The sequence below is a fragment of the Xiphophorus couchianus genome, chromosome 13, assembly GCF_001444195.1.
Source record: "Xiphophorus couchianus chromosome 13, X_couchianus-1.0, whole genome shotgun sequence".
NCBI classification, from domain to species: Eukaryota; Metazoa; Chordata; class Actinopteri; order Cyprinodontiformes; family Poeciliidae; genus Xiphophorus; species Xiphophorus couchianus.
Window position 1 is genome coordinate 23,086,161 of NC_040240.1, and position 20,905 is coordinate 23,107,065.

General features: G+C 37.0%; 1 protein-coding gene across 1 annotated transcript; it reads right to left on the reverse strand.

Annotated features, from left to right (window-relative positions):
- Window positions 1–9,400: 9,400 nt before the first annotated feature.
- On the reverse strand, window positions 9,401–18,670 carry LOC114156403 (chitin synthase chs-2-like). The gene is made up of 21 exons (XM_028036812.1): window positions 18,582–18,670; window positions 18,108–18,243; window positions 17,595–17,783; window positions 16,598–17,477; window positions 16,204–16,390; window positions 15,969–16,067; window positions 15,591–15,752; window positions 14,814–14,988; window positions 14,637–14,738; window positions 14,371–14,512; window positions 14,089–14,289; window positions 13,476–13,591; window positions 12,888–13,056; window positions 12,444–12,623; window positions 12,083–12,361; window positions 11,843–12,005; window positions 11,722–11,756; window positions 11,528–11,592; window positions 10,801–11,215; window positions 10,625–10,700; window positions 9,401–10,214 (listed from the first exon to the last, which is right to left on the reverse strand). Exons 1-19 carry the CDS (start codon window positions 18,602–18,604, stop codon window positions 11,018–11,020), a joined length of 3,501 nt encoding a protein of 1,166 aa, XP_027892613.1. The 5' UTR covers window positions 18,605–18,670; the 3' UTR covers window positions 9,401–10,214; window positions 10,625–10,700; window positions 10,801–11,017.
- Window positions 18,671–20,905: the final 2,235 nt, after the last annotated feature.

Consider the following 20,905-nt stretch of genomic DNA (forward strand, 5'->3'; position numbering starts at 1 on the left):
CTCTTTGTTTTTGTCACCTGTCATGGTGGCAGACATTACAGCACCGTGCTGCCCGGCTTCATGCAGCAGGACAGAGGGTGAGAACAGTCACGGTGTTGTGCTTGGTTATTCCTTGCTTGTTGCGCCTTGCACTGTGTTCATAGATGAGCATTGTTCACCGTTGGGGCATTGTGTTAATTGCTATGTTTAATGGTGCAGACAGTTGTGGTGTCTGACATGGGCGATATGAGCAAACACCCAGGGCGTTATATTTTTAGGGATGGTACGAGGCGAGAGATGGAAGCAAGGCAGAATGAAGAGTTTGAATTGATAATAATGTTGTTTAAATTTATTTCAGCGCTAATCATATAATATTTAGGTGTTTTTACAGGAATATGAATCTTTCAGATCAATGTAAGAAGCAATTTTGATCATATTTCACATTTCATTGGATCATGTAGAGCAGGGTTCTGGTCTTGGTCTCGACTTGGTCTCGGGTTAGGTGGTCTTGACTACACTGGAAGAGAACTCCAGCAGATCATGTTTCAGTATGATGGACAATTTGCCATGCGACTGGGGGATTGAGAAGACAGAGCAGGTTCACAAGAAAGAAACAGAAGAAATGTTCCTTCTTAGGATCACTTTCTGAGTTAAAGAAAAATAAAATGTTGATAGGAGAGAGTGAGGAAATTTAGTTGTTAGCCGCATTATCTCAGTTGATTCCCTCCAAAAGGAAGATATCACATGCAAACAGAATGCCAGACCAGGTGTAGATTCTTTAGAGAGAAAAATAACTGAAAAAACAAAGTTAACAGTTGAGATAGTAGCAAATAATGCAAATTGGAGAGTAGTAGAAGAATTAAGTGAGAAAAGGGGCTCAGTTTGTCCTTATGCTACAGCAGCAACTACGGAGATGACTCTGTAGAATGAGATGAGATAAACCAGGCAGAAACGTCTTTCTGGAGTGAATTTCACTGGAACGGTGATTCATGGGCATTCTTTCTCCAGACGTTCTCTTTTAATTGGAAAAGAAAAAATAACAAAATAAATAAGCCTCTATAATTGTCATGAGTAAAGGTGTTTTCTCAGAGTAATACTATAATGTGTTGTCATGATGAGGAGGAGCAGCAGCTTCTGAAGTAAGCACCACACCTTCACAAAAAACCTATTACAAATCAGTTTCTGTGTGGATTTTAGGTGTGGACTGCCAATCAAAATAAAAGACACATGACGTAAGACAAAAGAAATCGGCATATTAATGGCAGGTTTTGATTTTCCCCTCGAAATTTTATCCTTTTTCACTTCCATCCATCCATTTACGACCCTAGTGGGGTCGGGAGGTCTGGTGTCTATCTCCAGCTAACATTCCAGACCAGCGGTGGGGTCACCCTGGACAGGTTGCCAGTGTGTCGCAGGGCAACACAGAGACAGACAAGACAAACAACCAAGCACACTCACACTCACACCTAGCAAGAATTTAAAGAGACCAATTAACCTGACAGTCATGTTTTAGGACTGTGGGAGGAAGCCGGAGTACCCAGAGAGAACCCACGCATGCACAGGGAGAACAAGCAAATTCCGTGCAGAAAGACCCCAGGCCGGGAATCGAACCCAGGACCTTCTTGCTGCAAGGCAACAGTACTATCAACTGTGCCACTTTTCACTTCCTTTTCTTTAAATCAAGAATAAAAACCCACATGTTTAGAATTGCTTTTGAGCCAAAATAAATGACACATTGATCAACATATTTGACATGTATGATTTTCGTGATGGCACTCATCAAAATGTAACGTTTGTTCAATTGTAGACAATGTGTTTTTTTTGGTAACTTTGTAATTTTGTGTTTTTATTATGTAAAGCACCTTGAACCGCCGTGCTGCTCAGATGTGCTATACAAATAAACTTTACTAATTGATTTTGAGAAGTTATCTTTTAAACTGCAGATCATTCTACACTACTAAACATGATTTTCCTTCTTCAGGAATGGTGAAGCATATTATTGAACCAGACATCCAGAACTGCCTCAAGCATAAACACTTATTTAAAGTCACCCATCATTGTTAATCAGTTAATATTTAAATATTGTATTTAAAATGTTAAAAAAACTCATCTCAAATTTTTCAGACTGAACAGCAAATCTAGGCTTTAAAAAAGCTTTTCTAAAATATTGCACTGCATGTACATTTATTTGACTACATTATTCTTAATTGGACAAGTTACTATTTTGCTAAAAGGATTATTTGATCTTTTAAGTAGAACTCATACAGCACCAAATCCCTTATGGGAAAAACAACATTTGGGTTCTCTGAGTGCTTTTAGATTCAACATCTGTTTCCAGTCTAAAGGATGGCAGATGAAATTGAATTTGCAATGAAAGTAAGATCATGCAAAAGTTCAGTCACTGGTCATGCATTATTTGTTTCATGAGAGCCTCAATTCATAACCTGGCATCAAGGAATCCCGTCAGGTCAGTTCGAAGCAGTGAGGAATGCAGGCTGTGCTTTAACGGAAATCAGATTACATGTTTAGGCAAACTTCCTTCAAACCAGCTGACGTGCTGTATTTATATAAATTCACATTTAATTACATCATATTGCAAGATGTGCTCATTTTTTTATTTAGAAAAAATTGTCTGATGCTCTATTTGCTCAAAATCTCCTTAAGGATGCTTTAATCCAGTGGTTTCAAACTCCAGTTCCAGTGTCCTGCAACTTTTAGATTTCTCTCTGCTTCAGCACGTCTGGCTCCAGTAGCACTTCATTAGCAGAGCTCACTGCCTGCTAGTGAGGCAGTTTCACTGTACTGTAATCCAAGCATGTAGGACAAGGCACACATAAAGTTGCAGGACTTTGGTCATTGTGACTGGAGTTTGAGACCACTGCTTTAATTAATTTTTTGCCTGATAATTCAATATTATGCCATCCATAATAAGAGAAATTACTTGTATTTCTTCTCCAGAAACTCTGAAAGCCTTGCAAAAGTTTTACTACCCTTTATGCTTGTTCACATTTAGTCACATTTACTATAAATCCAGTTTTGCTTAAAGGCTTCAGAGGTTTGTTAGAGAACATTAGTAAACAAACAGCATCATGAAGACCAAGGAAAATAGCAACCTTTCAAGAGCAACACTTTACAAATGTGGACTTTATGGAAGAAAGAAGAAAGTAATTATTTTAAAAGCCAATAAAACGTCACGTTTGGAAATTATAGCAAAGACACCATGGTAAGGTGTGACCATAATAAAACACACTAATTATCATCCTAACCCTGACACTCCCACTGTGAAACGGGTTGGTTGTTGCGTCACACTGAGGGGATTCAGAGTTGATGGGAAATTAAAATAAACTACACACAGGGCAATCATGGGGGAACAAAAAACTTGAGACATTCAAGCTGGGCATATTTAAACACCCCCAGGCTGCAACAAATTGCACATATTCATGTGTTGAAATTGCCCAATCAAAGTCAAGACCTAAAACATAATGAGAATGTGTGGCTACACTTGCAAATTGATGTCCACAGATGTTCTTTATCCAGTGTAGCTGAGCTGGTTTATTTAGAAAGGACATTCATTACAGTCTGTAGATGTGCAAAGCAGGCTGCACAGTGGACCAGTGGGTTGTACAGTTGGTAGCCTTGCAACATAAATGTTCTGACATGTTCCGCCAACAATCTACAAACATGACCATTAAGTTGATTTTTCTCTGCAAACTACTAATTGGAATGACGGGTGGAGTAAGGCTACCCTACAACCCTGCAGGAAAAGCAGGTAGACAATGGATGGATGGATGGATGGATGGATGGATGTACAGGCCTCAGGAGCTTGCAGCTGTGGCTGCAGTGAAAGGTATTTCTTTAAAATATTGATCCTGGATTGCTGAATAACTCAGAAGGTTTCAAGTCTTTTTATGAAACCCTTTTAAAATATGTTTCCTTTTCCTTCAACCTCTTGACTGTGTGCTTCATGTTGGTGTATCATCCAATGAAGTACATAGACGTTAGATAAACTTCTAGCTATTTACTTGCAAGTGACTCTCTGCAAGTAAGTCACTTCTAGTGACTTCTAGTGATTTACTCCTGCAAGTCACTGCAAATGTTTTTCTATGGAAAAATAACCCCTTGGGATGATACACCAAATGTAACTTTCAAGAGCAACGACTGGAGGAGCCTCAGTTATGTGGATTGGACTTGTTTTCTGTTTAATATTACTGTGATTTTTTTGTGTATGTTAATCTTTATGTTACTATGGTTGATGTAGATCATGAAGCAGTATGTTCAGCTGCCGTTGTTTTAAATGTACTATATACTGTAGATATATTTGACATTGACACTGACAACAAGAGACCATCAGGTGACACACAGGAGCAGTTAAGTTCACCCAGATACAAATACTCGGCATTCTTCTCAGCAGGAACACACCTAAACGATGTAAGGCAGTGTGCCACGGAGATCAGGACTGGAAAGCACTGGACTTGTTTACTGTTTGCTATTTAAGATCTCTGTGTTTTATTTTTATTTTTTTAATCTTTGTTTTATGCTATGACGGTTTGTGTAACTTGTGAAACACTTTGGTCAACCGCTGTTGTTGTTTTAAATGTGCTATACATATTTAAACATTGACAAAAAAGGAACCAACACACTGACGCTGCATGCCTCTCTTTTAATTCTTTCCAGAAACTCAGATATTCAGCATCGTTCTCAGACTTGAAGTTGTGCAGCAACAGGTGTAACTTGACTATGAATAAGTGCCAAAGCTAATTAACACAGCAACTTTATTAAAAATGACCAATTGGAAACCAACTGGTCATTAAGGATAATTAACCAAACAGCTTTCTGTTACTGCCAATTATGATTCTATGAATACCTGCCTGGTGAGGTGTGGCGTTAAAACATAGATGGAGGAAAGAACTTGTAGCAAGTCCTACAAACTCAGAAAACCCACATCTCTTCAAAATAAAAGAATGTATTTACAAAATATTGGAACTTCAAGTAAGAAATCCTACTGGGCTAATTCAACAAAACGTAAAGGTACAAATGAAAATAATGCATTACAAAAAGTGTAAAAAAAAAACAAAACAATTAAGATTCTACAACCAATAAAACAAGTACTATCCCAGTTCAGTGTGAATATGCATAAGAACCAAGTTTTTGTTTTGAAGAATTTGGAATGAAATCAAACTAACTTTAAAACTAACCTGGAACAAACGGAGTTTGTTCAGAGAGTTGACAAAGCAAACAGAAGAAAAAATGAAACTATTTTCATGTGTGACCTTTCCTCACTGTGAAACTGAATGGAGTTATAAACTGCCAAGATGGCAGTAAAAAAACATTCATGTACTCAACATACTAGCTTTAGATACCCTGTGTACTTTTAGATAGCATTAATGCTATAACACCATGAGGATCCCAGCTGTACATGAAAATGGGTTAACGCTTTGCATTGAGAGTTTTCTCTAGTCTTTGTTCTCCCAAGTCCAACAGTCAGATCAGGGGTAGGTTTGATGCTTGAGCAAATATGCAAATATGTTTTAAATACTTAGGTGCAATAAGTTAACTTCAGGGTTATACACTTTATTTTAATATGTATTGAGAAGCAAATAGTATTTACAAAACAATGAGCTTTTTATTTGGGGCAAAATACTCAAACATTCATGAAAGAATTCAGGTAGGACTTTCATGAGGGAATAACATTATGACATGATGTTATGTTACATAATACAGCCCCTTTAATACTTCAGTAGCTAAAATTGTGTCTAACTGGAGGGGCTTTTAGATTTCAAAGAAGGCTTCCCACATTTGCGTCTTATTTTTGAAGTACCGTAGAACCCTGTTATTCAGCCATCTATTAAAGCTGCGTGTGCTAAATCATCTTTTTAGTGCCTAAAAGACGTAAGGCGCTGAGCTGTGGAGACCAGGTTTGCAAAACACTGGACAACAACAACGGACTGTTGAGCACACCTGAGCAATACCTTAGATGCTTCTCAAGAACTCAAATACTCAGCATTCTTCCCAGATCTTCCCCAGAACTTGTACAACAATAGGCCTCATTTGACTAATAACACTATTAAGTGCCAAAGATAATTAACATAGCAATTTTAATAAAAATGACCAAGTTGGTACCACCTGGCTATTAAAAATAATTAGGTAAACAGCGTTTTGTCCCTGTCATCTACGTTCTGTGAATACCTGCCTGGTGAGGTGTGTCGTCAAAACATCAATGGAGAAAAGAACTTGTAATAACTCCTTCAAACACATAGAAAACCCACATCTCTTCAAAGTAAAATAATGTAAGTGGAAAATACTTGAGCTTTAAGTTAAAACTCTTAAATCAACAAAACTAATAAGTACATATGCAAATAATAAACTACCAAAAGTGTAAAAATGAACAAAGGAGAATCTAAAACCAATAAAGAAATTTATTGTGCATATGTATAAGAACAGAGGTTTGTTTTGAAGAATTTGGAAAGAAATCAAATTAACTTAAAACTAATTAAGAAAACTTGTATGTGTTCAAGGCTGCACAGTGGCTCAGTTGGTAGTACTGTTGCCTTGCAGCAAGACGGTCCTGGGTTCGATTCCTGACCCGGGGTCTTTCTGCACAGAGTTTGCTTGTTCTCCCTGTGCATGCGTGGGTTCTCACTGGGTACTCCGGCTTCTTCCCACAGCCCTAAAACATGACTGTTAGGTAAATTGGTCTCTCTAAATTCTCCCTAGGTGTGAGTGGGTGTGTGTGTGTATGCATGGTTGTTTGTCCTGTCTGTCTCTGTGTTGCCTGGCGACAGACTGGCGACCTGTCCAGGGTGAACCCGCCTCTCGCCCGGAACGTTAGCTGGAGATAGGCACCAGCAGCTCCTGAAGGGACAAGGGTGTTAGAAAATGGATGGATGGTGTGTGTTCAGTTCACAAGGTCAAACAAAAGATAAAATAAAAATTGTAATGTGTTTTTTTAATCATTTTTAAACTGATTAATTGAATGAGGTGAGAGACTACCAAAATGGAAGTAAAAACACACTTATATACTCAAGATGGCAAACTGATGATTTTGCAGCTCTGTTTACCAGCAAAGAAAAAGAACAATTGTAGCACTACGTAGCAATACCTTTAAGTCTCATGTGTCCTTTTAAATGGTATTGATAAAAATATTGTGCACATGGGTGATGACGCAAACTAACTGTGGTTGTTATAGTCTTCGCAATGGCAGAGATTTAGCATTAGGAGCTGCGATAACATAGACAACATTTAGCATGTTTACAAATGTCGTGGCAGGCAGCCACTCTAGGCTGTGGTTCACTTTCTACTGAAATTGAAGCATCTAGCAGTGCCTGCAGAACTGCAGCTCCAAATGCTGTTTTCTCTCTGAGTAGAGGAGGGGAAACCACTTTGTCAGCACAATTAGAAAATCTTGGGGAATCTATAACTCAATGAGATTATTTTTTGTAAGAGCCAACAAAAGCTAGATTAATGCTTATTTCATCAGATACACAAACAGCAGCTCATACTGTATTTTTGATCCAAAGCTTCTTTGAAGATGCAGTTTTTTACTCTGTAATTAAGGTCAAGAACAGTGCATGTCCTTAAATGTGATAGTTGCTGCTGCCAGGAGTTTTGTTGTTGCCAAGAAGTTCACACGCATGTGTTGAATCAGGTCATAAATCTGTTATGAATGAGCAACAGTAATTATCTCTTAACTAGAGCTTAATTAAACTTTTTGATATGCTTTTATACTAATTTATTTGCAAAGCTCAAACATTTATCTGGAAATTCTGATGAATGCTGTGTGGTATAATAAAATGTCACAGCCACATTTCCAATAAATACGTAAGAATTTAAAACTTGCCTAAGATCAGGTAACATTTAGCCCAATTTTAGTTAAACTGGATTTTTTTTTCAACTGAATTAGCAATTTTATGTACATCAAATAAAAATATGTGCAATAATAATTCAGTTTAACCACATGTAGTATGTCATTTCAGAATCACAAATTGTTATTTCAGACAACAGATTTTTAACTAAGTTTTAGTTTATCAAGTCAAAAACAAAAACAGGCTTGGAGGAAGGAAAACCAAAATCTCTGATGTTATAATTACAGTCATGTGAGAGAAAAACGTTTCCTTGTGAGGATGTTCCGTCTGTTAGCGTGTGACCCAGATTTAGACACTCCTGCCACAGATTTTTAATTTTTTAGTAGAATAGTTTTTAAGCCAACTTTTAAAGCTGTGCAATTATCTAAAATGTCACAAATATTTCAATAAAAATAAGAGAATGATTGCTTCCTGTTTCTTTTTATGCCATCAGAGTTGTGAGAATTTTAAAATAATGTCCTTGAATAATTGAATAATAAAAATCTTTGTTGTCCTTTGACCCGTATAAAATTCCCAATGTACAGCATTGATTAAAAAAGCTTCTACACCTACATGAGTTTTTTTTTTTATGTGAAAAAGCCATTTCTGTTGCTCCTCAACTATGAAAAAAAGTGCCACTGATAACTATCATCATAAGTAGCAAAAACTGGAAAATATAAATTACTGAGAACCAGAATCAGATCATGCATCCTGAAACTGTCATATTTCCCAATGGAATCTCTTCCTGAATTAAATCCAGAGAAATCTCCTGCCACCAAAGAAAGCTGGCAGGAAAAAAACCCTGAGACATAGGATTATTCATCCGTGCTCTTTTTCTCCTCAGTCTCTGCCACCTTTTGAATCTTTGTTTGGTTTCTTCTCTTTTGCCTATTCCTTTTTTCATCCTCTCCATTACTGTCTTTTTCTTGTTGGACATTCAGAAAATGTATTATTTACCTCAAAAAGCAATCTTAAAAAACAATTGTTCTAAAGCAGAGGTGCCCAGTTCCAGTCCCCGAGAGCTGCCACCTCCCTCCAACCTTTATATGCATCCCTGATTCAACACGCCGGAGTCGAAAGGCTGATTTCTCTCACCAGCAGTAACTCATCTCTGCGGACACCTGCTAACGAGCCATTCATCTGATCCAGGTGTGTTGGAGAAGAAACGCATCTAAAAGTCGCACGGTGGCAGATCTGGAGAACTGGACTCGGACACCACTGTTCTAAAATATGTAATCCAGCCTGACATCTAGTGGCCAAATTGCATATCAAAAACTGATATTATCCTTTTTCCCCTAAGCGTGCAGTGTAAATCCTAAGGAGAATTCAAATGTTAAAAATAATTAACATTTGAAATTACTGAACTAATTCATGCACGGGAAGTAATAACCACCATATTTCCAATAAAATAAGATCAGCATGTCCCCTTAGATTCCTTCAAATAAAAACCTCAACCTTTGTCAACCAGTCTTTTCTGCAGTTTTTTTCTTTATATTCATGTTTTGCGTTTCTATTTTGTTTTCATGTCAAATAAATCACAGGCAAGAGTGAATAAATATTTTTGAATATTTTATATGCACACATTTCCACGGTTTGAACAGAAAAAGAAGAAACTGAAATGACAACAGGAAATAAAATTTATAAACAATGTGCATGATTTCCTGGTCACACAGAGCAATGTAAAAACAACTAAAATAATTCAGTATTTGCACTTTAACAAAACTATTTTCAAGGTAATACCTGTATGTGTCCAAGAAGTGATCCCAGCAGAATTCATCGGAAAAACCTTCTTGATTAACTTACAACAGTAGCAACACCTCAATTAATTTACATTCAAAATCAATTCAACCTTCAGTTTTTACCTCCTATAAACTGCAATAAACTGAAATTACAGTTTTAATAAAAATGGCAGATAAAAGAATAAAATAAACATTAACAATGTTAATAATCTTTAATTAATGACTAACTGATTCAAAATAAATAACCACTGACTTCCAGACTCAGTCTGCACATGACACAGTAACATTTGGAACAACATTAAAAAAAAACACTGTTGCGTGAACTATATTTTAGAAGTCTTAAATAGTTTTAAAAAATCACAATATTAAATAAAATACTTCATATTGAGGTTATCTTGATGGTATGTGTCCTACTTTGCATCATCATTTCAAATGATCAAACAGGAAATACATCAAAGTGTCAAAAGTGTTAAAAGAAAATCTTGTTTAAAACTTAAACGTCCTCAGTTCCGTCCTCAGAGTCCAACTCTGGAGAGTCGTTACCGCTGTCCCACCCATCACTTGATTCAAGCTCAGTTTCATCCTTTGTGATGTTGTTCAGGTCAGTAATGGAAGAAAAGCCTGAGCTTGAATCTGCATTGGAAATGGAGTCATTCTGGAAGGAGAGCAAAGAAACATTAGAGGATAAAATGCTGCAACGCTTTGAGCACATCCACCAAGTAATAACTCCATGAATTCATCAACAGAAAGTAAGTAAAATTATTGTATTGCAAGAATTATGAGAAGAAGCTGGTTTTATTCACTTTGTTGATTCTAATGTAATTTAGTACTATATTTTAAATGAAGCAACATTAATTTTTACTTATGAATACTTTGTCATGTGATACTTGAGCGAAACGTTTGAAGCTAGAGAAGGTATTTTTTTGCACAACTGCCAAAAACATGCTGTGACAAAACTGACCATTTTTTATTATGAATTGACAGTTGGAGTATCTGTGGTGTTACAGCATAGCAGACGTGTGAGCAATATTTAGGTTTAGTTTGAGTAATAAACAGAAATAATACCTGTTTTATTGCACCAGATTTCTGTTGCTTTGGCTCCGTTTCTAAAAATGCCACATAATGAATGATGGTGAAGACTCTAAAAGTACAGGAGAAAAAAACATTACTGCATGATTCTTTTTAATTGAGTCTAGCTACAGAAATATATTTGATAAAAGCGTAATATGATCAATGATCACCTGTGGCACAACATCCCAATAAACTGAAGCAAAACTGAAATAGCAAAGCCCAGGATGAACATGAGGCTCATTGGCTCAATTTGGAATTTTCCACCAGTTTCGTTGAGGTTCAAGTCAACAATGTCAATCTGAATGTCAAAGACCTTGAAGACTTGAAAGACGAAGGCTGCCACCAGCCACAGGGCATTCAAGAAGAAGAATGAAAAATTAATCTGTGTTAGAAAAGAAGTACAAAGGTTAGCATAAAAAATATATATTTTCTAGCATATCTCAAACACATTACAATCCAGTCCTCCATACTTGCCTTGTTTCTGAGCTCTTGCAGCTCATTTTTAGTCTTTTCCTGTTTTTCTTTGTCATTTTGCAGAGGTTCCAGATACTTTTCAATAAGTTCCTTCCAAAACTGGTCCTCATCCTGCAACAACAAATGAAGTATGACATTGTTGATGTTTAGCTGACAGGTTTTAGCCTGGTGTCATTCAATGAATACAATCCCATAAGTATTACATACAGTTTACTGGTGGATTAACCAGTCAAATTCTGATGTAGAATCATCAGATTAAACGATTCTTTAAAACCAAGTAAATCACCTTCAACTGGGGGATATGTGAATAACGAATAGTGAACAATGGTGCTATTTATCATAGAGAGAGTAAAACAAAGAATTCAATAAATGGCTGTAAGTATTTATAAGTGTGAAGGCTCTATGAAGCCAAAGGACATGCACCTCATCAAGAGAATCCACCTGCAGCTGAATGTCGCTGGACAAACTCTCCACTTCTGCTTTCCAACCTAAGCAACAGGGTTAAATTATTAGAAAAAATTATATTCTCAAGTGTTTGAGAAAAACTACTAATGTGTATTATAATGCAGTACTGTGGTATTAAAACACTGTAAAAGTAACAATTTTCTTGCACTTACATTGAACTGGAGAGTCAAAAATGGTCTCCTCTTCCCTAAAAGAAAAATTAAAAAAACAATAGTATCAGCCATTGCTTTACTACTTTGCAGTTTACTTGTTTTTTATATCTTTAAAACCTACTCTTCATTTTGGGGGGAATCATCCACAATACTGTTCTGTGGTTGAGGTTCAAGCTGTATAGGCTCTGGGATCTCCTGTCTCACACCGAGCTGATTGTCTTCTTCTCGCTGGTTGGATTTTTGACATTTCTTCCAGGAGCAGAGTCGTTTGAAGGTACTTTTTGCTGCAATGGTAAAAAAATAGATTCAGTTTATTTTGCAGAAATATCAACTCTAGACACTCAGAGTGGTACCAATCTACCTTTTTGTGATTTAGTTTGCTGTATGGCGGCTGCAGTTGTTGCAGCTTCTGCAGTAGGTTTTGTTTCTCTGGTTCCCCATGAGACACTGTTCATGTTGACCATGGAGTAGATGGTGAGCAGGAGGTAGGCACTTGGGATGCAGATGATGTAGAGTAATCCATAGAACAGCAAAGGAAGTTCTTGAGGATGCAGCAGTGCAGTGACAATGTAAATTACTGACATGGCCACGATGAAAATGCTGCTGGGTGTCAGAATGGTCTGTTCCTTCACCATTGAGGCTGGCAGAAAACAAAGAATACCAATGTTTAGAGTTAAATCAAAAAATATTTACACATTTGTTAGACAGAAATAAGCACTTACCAATAATGGACATTGTCACTACCATCATAAGGAATGCATACATGACACTCAACACTGCTGCAATAGTGATCTGAGTGTCTGCCTTGAGCTTAAAGCAAAGACCCAAGTAAATGGCAGGAGGTATCACAGCTATGACCAGAGCAGCAGCAGAAGGTATATCCAAAATGAAGGACAGACTCCCTGGGTACAGCAGAAACAATATATTTTAAGGTATTTTGACAAACTTTTTAAATGTTAATGGAGTACAAGTGTTGTACATGTCCAATTTTATATATATTCCTTTATTTAATCAGGTAAACCCCGTTGAGATCTAGATCTCATTTTCAAGAGGGACCTGAGCAACAAATTTGCAATACATAGCAACCTGGTTACAAGATAAAAAATTTAATAACATCTAAATAGTAGATGGCCTTTGTTAAGTCCAGAGTACATAACGACAGTTACCTGCAACCATGAGACAGATGGTGGCCGGAGCAAGAATGGCTGAAATCATGGCAAACAGCTGGTAGAACATGAATGGTTTGGACATTGATGGATTCTTCTTGGAAACGAGGTTGGTGGAACCGAGCAGATCTACAACGTTTGCCATCGTGGAAGGGCCCCATCGTTTCCGCTAAGTTGAAAAGTAGTAGTCATTTTTAGTGTCACTTTTTTTGTCTCGAAATCTTTTACTCACCTAAATTCCATAAATTGACTAATTACTGAAATTGGTTGGAAATTTAAAAGGAACTCAGAAACGATATAATGAAGATTGATATTTACTGAAGCATCAACCAAGCACAGTCACAGATATATAAAATATTTTTAGAGATCTCAAAATATAGCATTCAGTTTGAGGCTTTGCTAACTAAAGCATTGGATGACATCAGTGGTGGTCAAATTACCTTAATCCACAGGAAACCTAGAATTTAATTCTTTCTTGTAGTGCATTTGTATTTTAAAGGCTACCAAGTCAACATTAGTAGATGAGGATGTCATTACATTTGGAATTATAATCCAATTAAATATGTTCTGCACTGTTTATGTACTTACCTGGTTGTACAGTTCTTTAAAGTCCTGTGGTGCGTTGGTGTAGGCGTCAGATGCTGCATTGTATTCCACTCTCCAGCCTTGTTTCAGAAGCAGAGTGCACAGCCAGCGGTCCTCACCTGCAAAAACAAAATCTATATATTAGGTGCTGGAATAGTAAAGAGAAAGCTTGAAAGGAAGAAACATAAATACGGAGAAAGAATTTTGACTTTATTGAATAATTAGATCTGTTCATCCATCCATTCTCAACATCCATTTATCCAAGCAGCGTCACATGGTCTAACAACAGTGGTCTATGAGAATCACAATGGATAGGTTTCCAGTTCATCACATGGCAAAACAGTAAACTATGTGACCAACACATTTTAACATCAATTAACTTAACAAGCATTTAAGCCTTATGGAGTAATATATGCATACAAGTAGAGAACAAGCAAAGTTCCCAGAGAAAACCTCTAACTTGGACCTTTTTCCTACAAGTAATCACAGAAAACAACTTTTCTACTGTGTAGTACAAAAAAGTATCTATTGTGAAATTATTAGCTGTCATTAGATCATATTATATAATTTTTAAAAAAGAGTTATCTCAAAATGTTGGCAGTGTTCAGTTTTGTACCTTGGTCATATTGGATGTAGTGGCTGGGCTCTGTGGATTTGGTTGAATATTTCTTCATCACGTTATCGTCCATTAGCGCCTCTGCCCTGAACAGACTGAAGCAGCCAGGGCTGCACAGTACACAGCCAAAGACATGCTCAGCTGTCTTCTGCAGCCAGTGACTGACAGCGTACTCAAACTTCTGGAACCAAACAGCAGGACCTGCAGGACAATTAGACAACTGGTTTATAACCTGACCATGGCTTTTTGTCTCGTGCAAAATAGCCCTCATTTGCTCCCAACCTGATCCAGTGGGGTGAATTCTGCCACATGCTGCACCAACACGGGGATACATTTTCAGACGATCAATAAGAAGCATCACAGCAGCTGGTTGGAAGTCTGTGTCCCCATCCAAAGCCAAGAGGTAGGTGTTGTGTTTCTCTCTCTTAATTAAATGAATGCACAGTTTTGTTTTTTATACATTCAACACTGTTGTCTTTGATCACGCATTAAAAGTAAAATTAGCATGCTTGCTCTAATAAATACCCAGAAAGTGTATTCTGTCTCACCTGGAACTCTTTCCTCAGATCATTTTCATTAGACCCCTTTTGCCAGCGTCTGTGATATTTGGTCATGAGTTTCCAACCCAAAAGATAGTAAAGATACATAACCTGTAGACAATAAATAGTTAGCAAACTAAAGGTTGTTGATTAAAGTGTTGACATAATCCATTTGCTGTTACCTACCTGAGACCATCTCTTTTTGTTCCGAATTTTCTGTTTGTCTTTGAAGTGAGCGACAATGTTATTCCCATGAGGCATTTCAACAACAAGTCTGGCTCCATATGGCGTCTCTATGATTGACTGATCCGGAATTTGCTGCTGTACTCCAAAGAATGTTTTATTAAGGTTCTTGAAGATGCTTTTGATATAGAAAAGATATAGCAATAAATAATTTACCTTGCAATTTTTCCATCTAAGGAGTAAAATTAATTGGCACAAGATTTATGTCATCAGGAGGGAATACTCATAATTATGAGGTGATTCTGAGTGGAAAGCCAGACAAGAGAAGAGTCATTTTATATTTAATGAGATGACACAGACGAGTGATTAATAGACGTTATCTCATTAACCAGAATGTCACCCAGATATATTTGAACAACATACTCAAAATGAAATCAAAACTTGCCTCCATTACCAGCATTTTATAATACTTGAACATGTAAGATCTACACAAATTTTCTAGAAACTCACAAATTTGGTCTCAAAAATGTGTTTTTTATCAATGGCCTGGTCAGTTCTCTACTCAGCTAATGTCTTTTTTAATAGTTGAACAACAACTTTAATTCTTGTCTTGTTAACTAGCACTGACTGACTTTTTCAATTTCCTAAAAATTGTTGGCAAAAACAACCTGTTGAGTCATTTCTATGGGAAACATGATCATTATTAAATCCTAATGACATGTCACACAAACTGCTGGCAATCAGGTTATACAATAGGCTATCTGTAAACATGGTTCTTACCCATAAACCTCTGTGATAATTTGCACAAGGTCCTTTGCATATGTGTTCAGGTGACGATCCTGATTTCCTTTGGCATTTTCAAAGGCGTCATCAAAGTAGATATGAGCTTCAAAGGTGAAATCATCAAACTTAGGTTCTATCTTTGGTCTGTACTGGTCCAGTCTTGATGAGACAAATGAGAAGTGTGAATGAATTCATAATAAAAAAAAAACTAAAATGAGAACTTTTAGACAATAATGCTTGGAAATTGCAACTAATTTCCATTTAACATTTGTTTAAAAGATTTTTCATATTCCATATTTTATTTAAGATAAAATCTTAGATGTAGATTTCTGACAGTACTAGCTAAAATACCACAGACTCATGACTTTAACTCACCTGAAAATTGAGATCATGATGTTCATCATCTCCTCATAGGTCTCATGCCACATTGTTGCACAAAGATACAACATAGCAGGAGTGGCGTTCTCCTTATTCCTTGATATGAAAACATTTGTAAATATGAGAAACTGTTTAAATTGTAATGTGATTATTACTTTATACTGAAACTGAAATTTCTGTCTAAAAGTATGAAGATGAAAAATGTAGAAAACACATGCACACAATAACTTACTGTTTCTTCTTGCGTTTTCTGGTCTCAGTGTTGAAACGGGTGTTGAGGAGTAAGGACTGCTCAATAAAGGCTCCCTCATAGAGTCTCCGACCAAACAAGTCTTGTGTCTTCTGGATGCGATAAATGTTAAAATACCATATATGGATAGTAGCCAGCACAAGACCAATCCACCATGATGCTGCTGCACCTGATAGGAAAGAAACAGGAAAAAAATCACTACTACTAAAGCTTAAATACTAAAAGAGCCAAAACAAATGACAGGCAAAAAGCAAAAAACTGCAGTGACCCCAATATAAGTTTTTAAAATAAGATAAGATTTAACTTTATTACATTTTATTAGATTTTTATCCCCTAGGTGAAATTACAGTTTACATAGCAACAGAAATATTTTTACCTGTCAGTAAGCCGATGTTGGCTGTGTTGGACAGGTCCAGGAAGCAGAGTGTTTGGGCAACATCCAAAACCAGATGTGGGAACAGGTCACCACTCAGACTTTGATTTCTTACAATCACAGCATCAACGCAGTACCTTGTGAAGTTGATGTTTTCAGTTGTGTTCAAGATTAATTGGTGGTCCTGATAATCCAGAATAACAGGGACGATGAACAGCACCATCACAGCCAGTGAAGCCAGGTACAAAGGCACGATGAAGCATCTGCGTACAGCATGCATCTTACAGGCTGCCAAAGCAAACCAATGGCAGAGTGCAGAGGAGATCAGTTGGACCCCAACGATGATGGCTACAATTCTTGTTTCCCTGCTTGGAATGGAGGTCACAATGTCCCAGTCCATCTTGGCCAGAGGAACATAGGCACCAAGCACACAGGCAGTGACCACAATCCTCAGTAAGCTGGACATGATGTGCAGCATGTTCTGACTCTTGATCAAGTCTTCAAACAGATTTTTGAGGAAGTTGGATTTGCTATTCACACAGATCACCCTGACGTAATTCTCCCACCAGTTGAAAGATACCAAGATCGACCCACCAACAGCAAGACCCACCCAGATGGCTGTCTTCACATCGGTGGGGTCTTTCAAAATGTACAGGACCAGGAAAAGGCAGTAACCAACAAAAATAAACAGGATTGCGATGATGGAAGGCAGCAGGAAGATGTTCATCCTTTTGGCAGTGCACTGAGCGACGGCTTGCAGGAATGCAGAGAGGACAGCTACACTGTTTAGGATGGTCACATTGGTTACAATGTCCAAGTGTGGCATTGCTACAATGGTAAGCACTGCTAACCCCACAGAAACAAGGAACTCGAAGAACAAAACCTGAGGGACAAAGAAAAAGTTCAATTCAACAAAATGTCACAGAAAAAAGGAAATAGATCATATTTGAGGATCAGTTACAGATCAGATACAGTTAGTAAATATTATCTTGTGTCTTACCAGGGCTGCAGATGATTTTCTTGGCAGCTTTGATGATTTGTAACATGCTTTCCAGAAGCTTTTCAGCAGCAGAAGAACAGTAGGTGCAATAAGAGAGCAGCCAATACACAGCAGTGTGAGGGGTTTCTGCTCTGCTTGGAGGGTCTTTGTATCTTCATGGGACAAGGTGATGAGGAGAAGGAAAGAAGCCTGAAAAATAAAAGTTCACAGATACCTCAAGTGACTATTGAGAATTTGTATTTGCCACTTTGAAACTACGGTAAACTAAACAATATGAATGTTCTGTGTTACCTATTACAAAAAAAACCAAACTTTTATTTCATTTGTACTTTTTGGGTGAGGCAGAATAAAACCCCTGTAGTAGCTCTTTATAATATTCTGACCCCCTATGACAATCCGTGACTGCATTTATATTTACTGTATCTCCCTACAATGATATCAAGCAGCGTAGGATTGTATGTATAACAGAAACATATTAGGAAGTCAAATTTAAAGCTGTAAAATGAAGCTAACCTTGCTACATATTGCCAATCCAAACACAATGATGGCAACTGCAAACAAAGCGATGATCTTTAGAAGCTTTAACAACTTCCAAGGTGTGTGCTCGTCTTCAATTACAGGAACCTCCCGACAGGTGTCCCACGGCCTCCTGGAATAGATGCATGATGTTAAATTGTGATAAGGATGGTTTCTAAAACAAGTTTTTCATCTCCCAGCAATGTAAAATCATATTATTAATGCTTGATGCAAGATTTTGCAAACAACAATTATCCTAAATAAACAATTATTATTCGTTGATATTCAATCTAAGACACTGAAGAGGAACAAAAACAGAAATAGATATCAGTACGAGGTCAAGTAATTTTTCACGACTCTGTAGATAGACAGATCAATTTATATTTGTTAATATATTAATTTCTGGATCAATATTGCCATTTGCTACTACAGACACAGCACATATAAAGAGCAAGTTTACAAATTACTTACTTGAGCTCTCCGTTTCCCTTCATCGTACCTCCCGCTTATGGATGCGTTCTGTGTGCTCTGGTGTTTCCTCTCCTCCTTTATACCACCTGTGTGACCCATAAGCTGCCTTAAGCTCCACCTCCATTAAATGCCTGGAAAGTGTGTAACAGGCTTAGCAAGTTCAGGTAAGTGAATTCATAATATGCGATATGAATTCGGAGAAGGTTACCTCCTCCCCACGTTTTATCCCCCACCCAAAAAAAACAAAAAAACACAACGTAACAGTTTGTTTTTATAGCTCAAAGCATTACTCTTTCAGTCAACACTGGGTAATTCTCTAATAAGATTTAATTGATAAAATTGACATTTATGCTGCATCCTTAATAAAATGTGTGCTGGATGTTTGACATTGAAATAATACACTAAAATTGTGGCTGATTGTGTTTTTCTTGTGTTTTGCCAGGAAGTTCATGAAGAGATTATTTAAACAAAAATTTTGGATATGGTTTTTGTGATTAGACAGTATTAACGTCCAATCTCTTCTGAGTCAGGAATAATGTAATGTAATGTGATGTATGCAATTAGTTTAGCTGTATACACAAGTCCAGATGATTTCTTCCTTTGTTATACTGAAGCAGCAGGTAGAAAATTGATAGCCATAAATATCTTTTAATACCAAACAAACTAATAATTACACGAGGAAGACATATTTTTAAGATGACAAACAAAAATGCTCTGCTTTTAGTGTGTATTTAGTAAATGAAAAAAATGCATTACTTACTTTGGTTGGATTAGAAGAAATGAGAAGTGTGATGCTTCCTGTAAAGCACACCAGTCTGCTTACCGTCTGAGTATCAGATGTTTTCCTTTGTAAGCGACAATATGCTGGCTGACGAAACAATATATAAAACACATAAAGAGCTTTGGGTTTGTTTCTGTAATCAGAGACTTTAGCTTTTATTTCTACAAAAGAACTGGCTCAAAACCTTCTGGTATTTGGTACTTTATCTAATTCCGGCCATCATGATGGAAAATCAAAAACAGAATTAACAACATATGTCATCAAAAAAAGTCGTATCAGCTCAATTACACCTACATTCCAATTAACCTTAGTTGCCAAACAGTTCATTGGAGTGGTTTATTATTCAAATTATTTTAAAATGTTTTCTATCAAAGCAAAGGCATCAAGTCATTGAATTGCAACATTTGCTCCTTCTGGACCACCAAGTTGTGACAGTAGACAATATCTTGTGTTGTGTTGTTGACTTTATAGCAATTCCTGAAACTTAGTATGCAAAATGCATTCAGCGTCAGCAAAGAGGACCAACTCCCTTTAACAGGAAGAAACCTCCAGCAGAACCTGCTGATGGGCCACCTGTCAGGAACGACTGGAGGTTTGAGAAGACACAAAAAAGGTACACAAAAAAATCAGAACTGATGCAAAATGCAAAGATGCAAAGATGTTCTTTCTAAGACAAAGAAAAATAAGTTAATCGGAGAACATTTAGTTACTGGCAAAATTATTTCAGTCAATTCCCTCCTCCAGGAATGTATAACAGGCAAACAGGACGCCAGACCAGCTGCAGCCTCTATGGAGAGAAGAACAACCGAGAAAACAAAAAGTTTACAATTGAAATAGCAGCAAATAATGCAAATTGGAGAGTATCAGAAAAAGTGTTCAGTTTTCCTAAGGCTGTAGCAGCATAACTACAAAGAAGACTCAGGATAACCTAACCTCACAGAATGGAGCATGAGAGAAGTTTAACCAGGGAGAACTGACTTTCACTAAAACAGTGATGACATAATAATATTCATGGGCATTCATTCTCCAAATTTTCTCTTTTCCCTGAAAAAAAAAAGGAAAAAGGTCACTATTACTGTCATGAGTAAAGGAATTATGTCAGAGTATTACTGAAATGTGCGGTCCTGAGGAGGAGGAGCCACTTCTGGAAAAGCACCACACCTTCACAAAAACCTTTTATAATCCGTTTCTCTCCCCTGGATTTTAGGTGTGGCAGACTGTAAAACTGAAAGAAACATAAGAGGAAAGAAATTGGCACATAAACGGCAGGTTTTGATTTTCCTCATGAAATTTTATCCTCTTTCACTTCCTTTTGCGAATGTGTTAACCTGATTATCATTGTACACTACTGTTATGGGAATACAAGAATTCCTTCTCAGGGATGCTTTCCTGGAGAAGGAATGCCTTCTCCAGGATTCCGGATATAAACATTTATATCCAGATCACTAATTAATAATGATCAGCCATCATTATTAATTAGTTCACATTTCATATACTGTGTTTAAAATGTTATGGACTAATCTCTTAAATTTCTCAGATTGAA

Coding starts and splice junctions, on each gene's coding strand:
- LOC114156403 (XM_028036812.1), bottom strand. CDS start 18,604: ATGAAGGGAAACGGAGAGCTCAA. Junction 16,068..16,203: donor AGAAAACGCAAGAAGAAACA/GTAAGTTATTGT, acceptor TTTCATATCAAG/GAATAAGGAGAACGCCACTC. Junction 15,753..15,968: donor ATCATGATCTCAATTTTCAG/GTGAGTTAAAGT, acceptor TGTCTCATCAAG/ACTGGACCAGTACAGACCAA.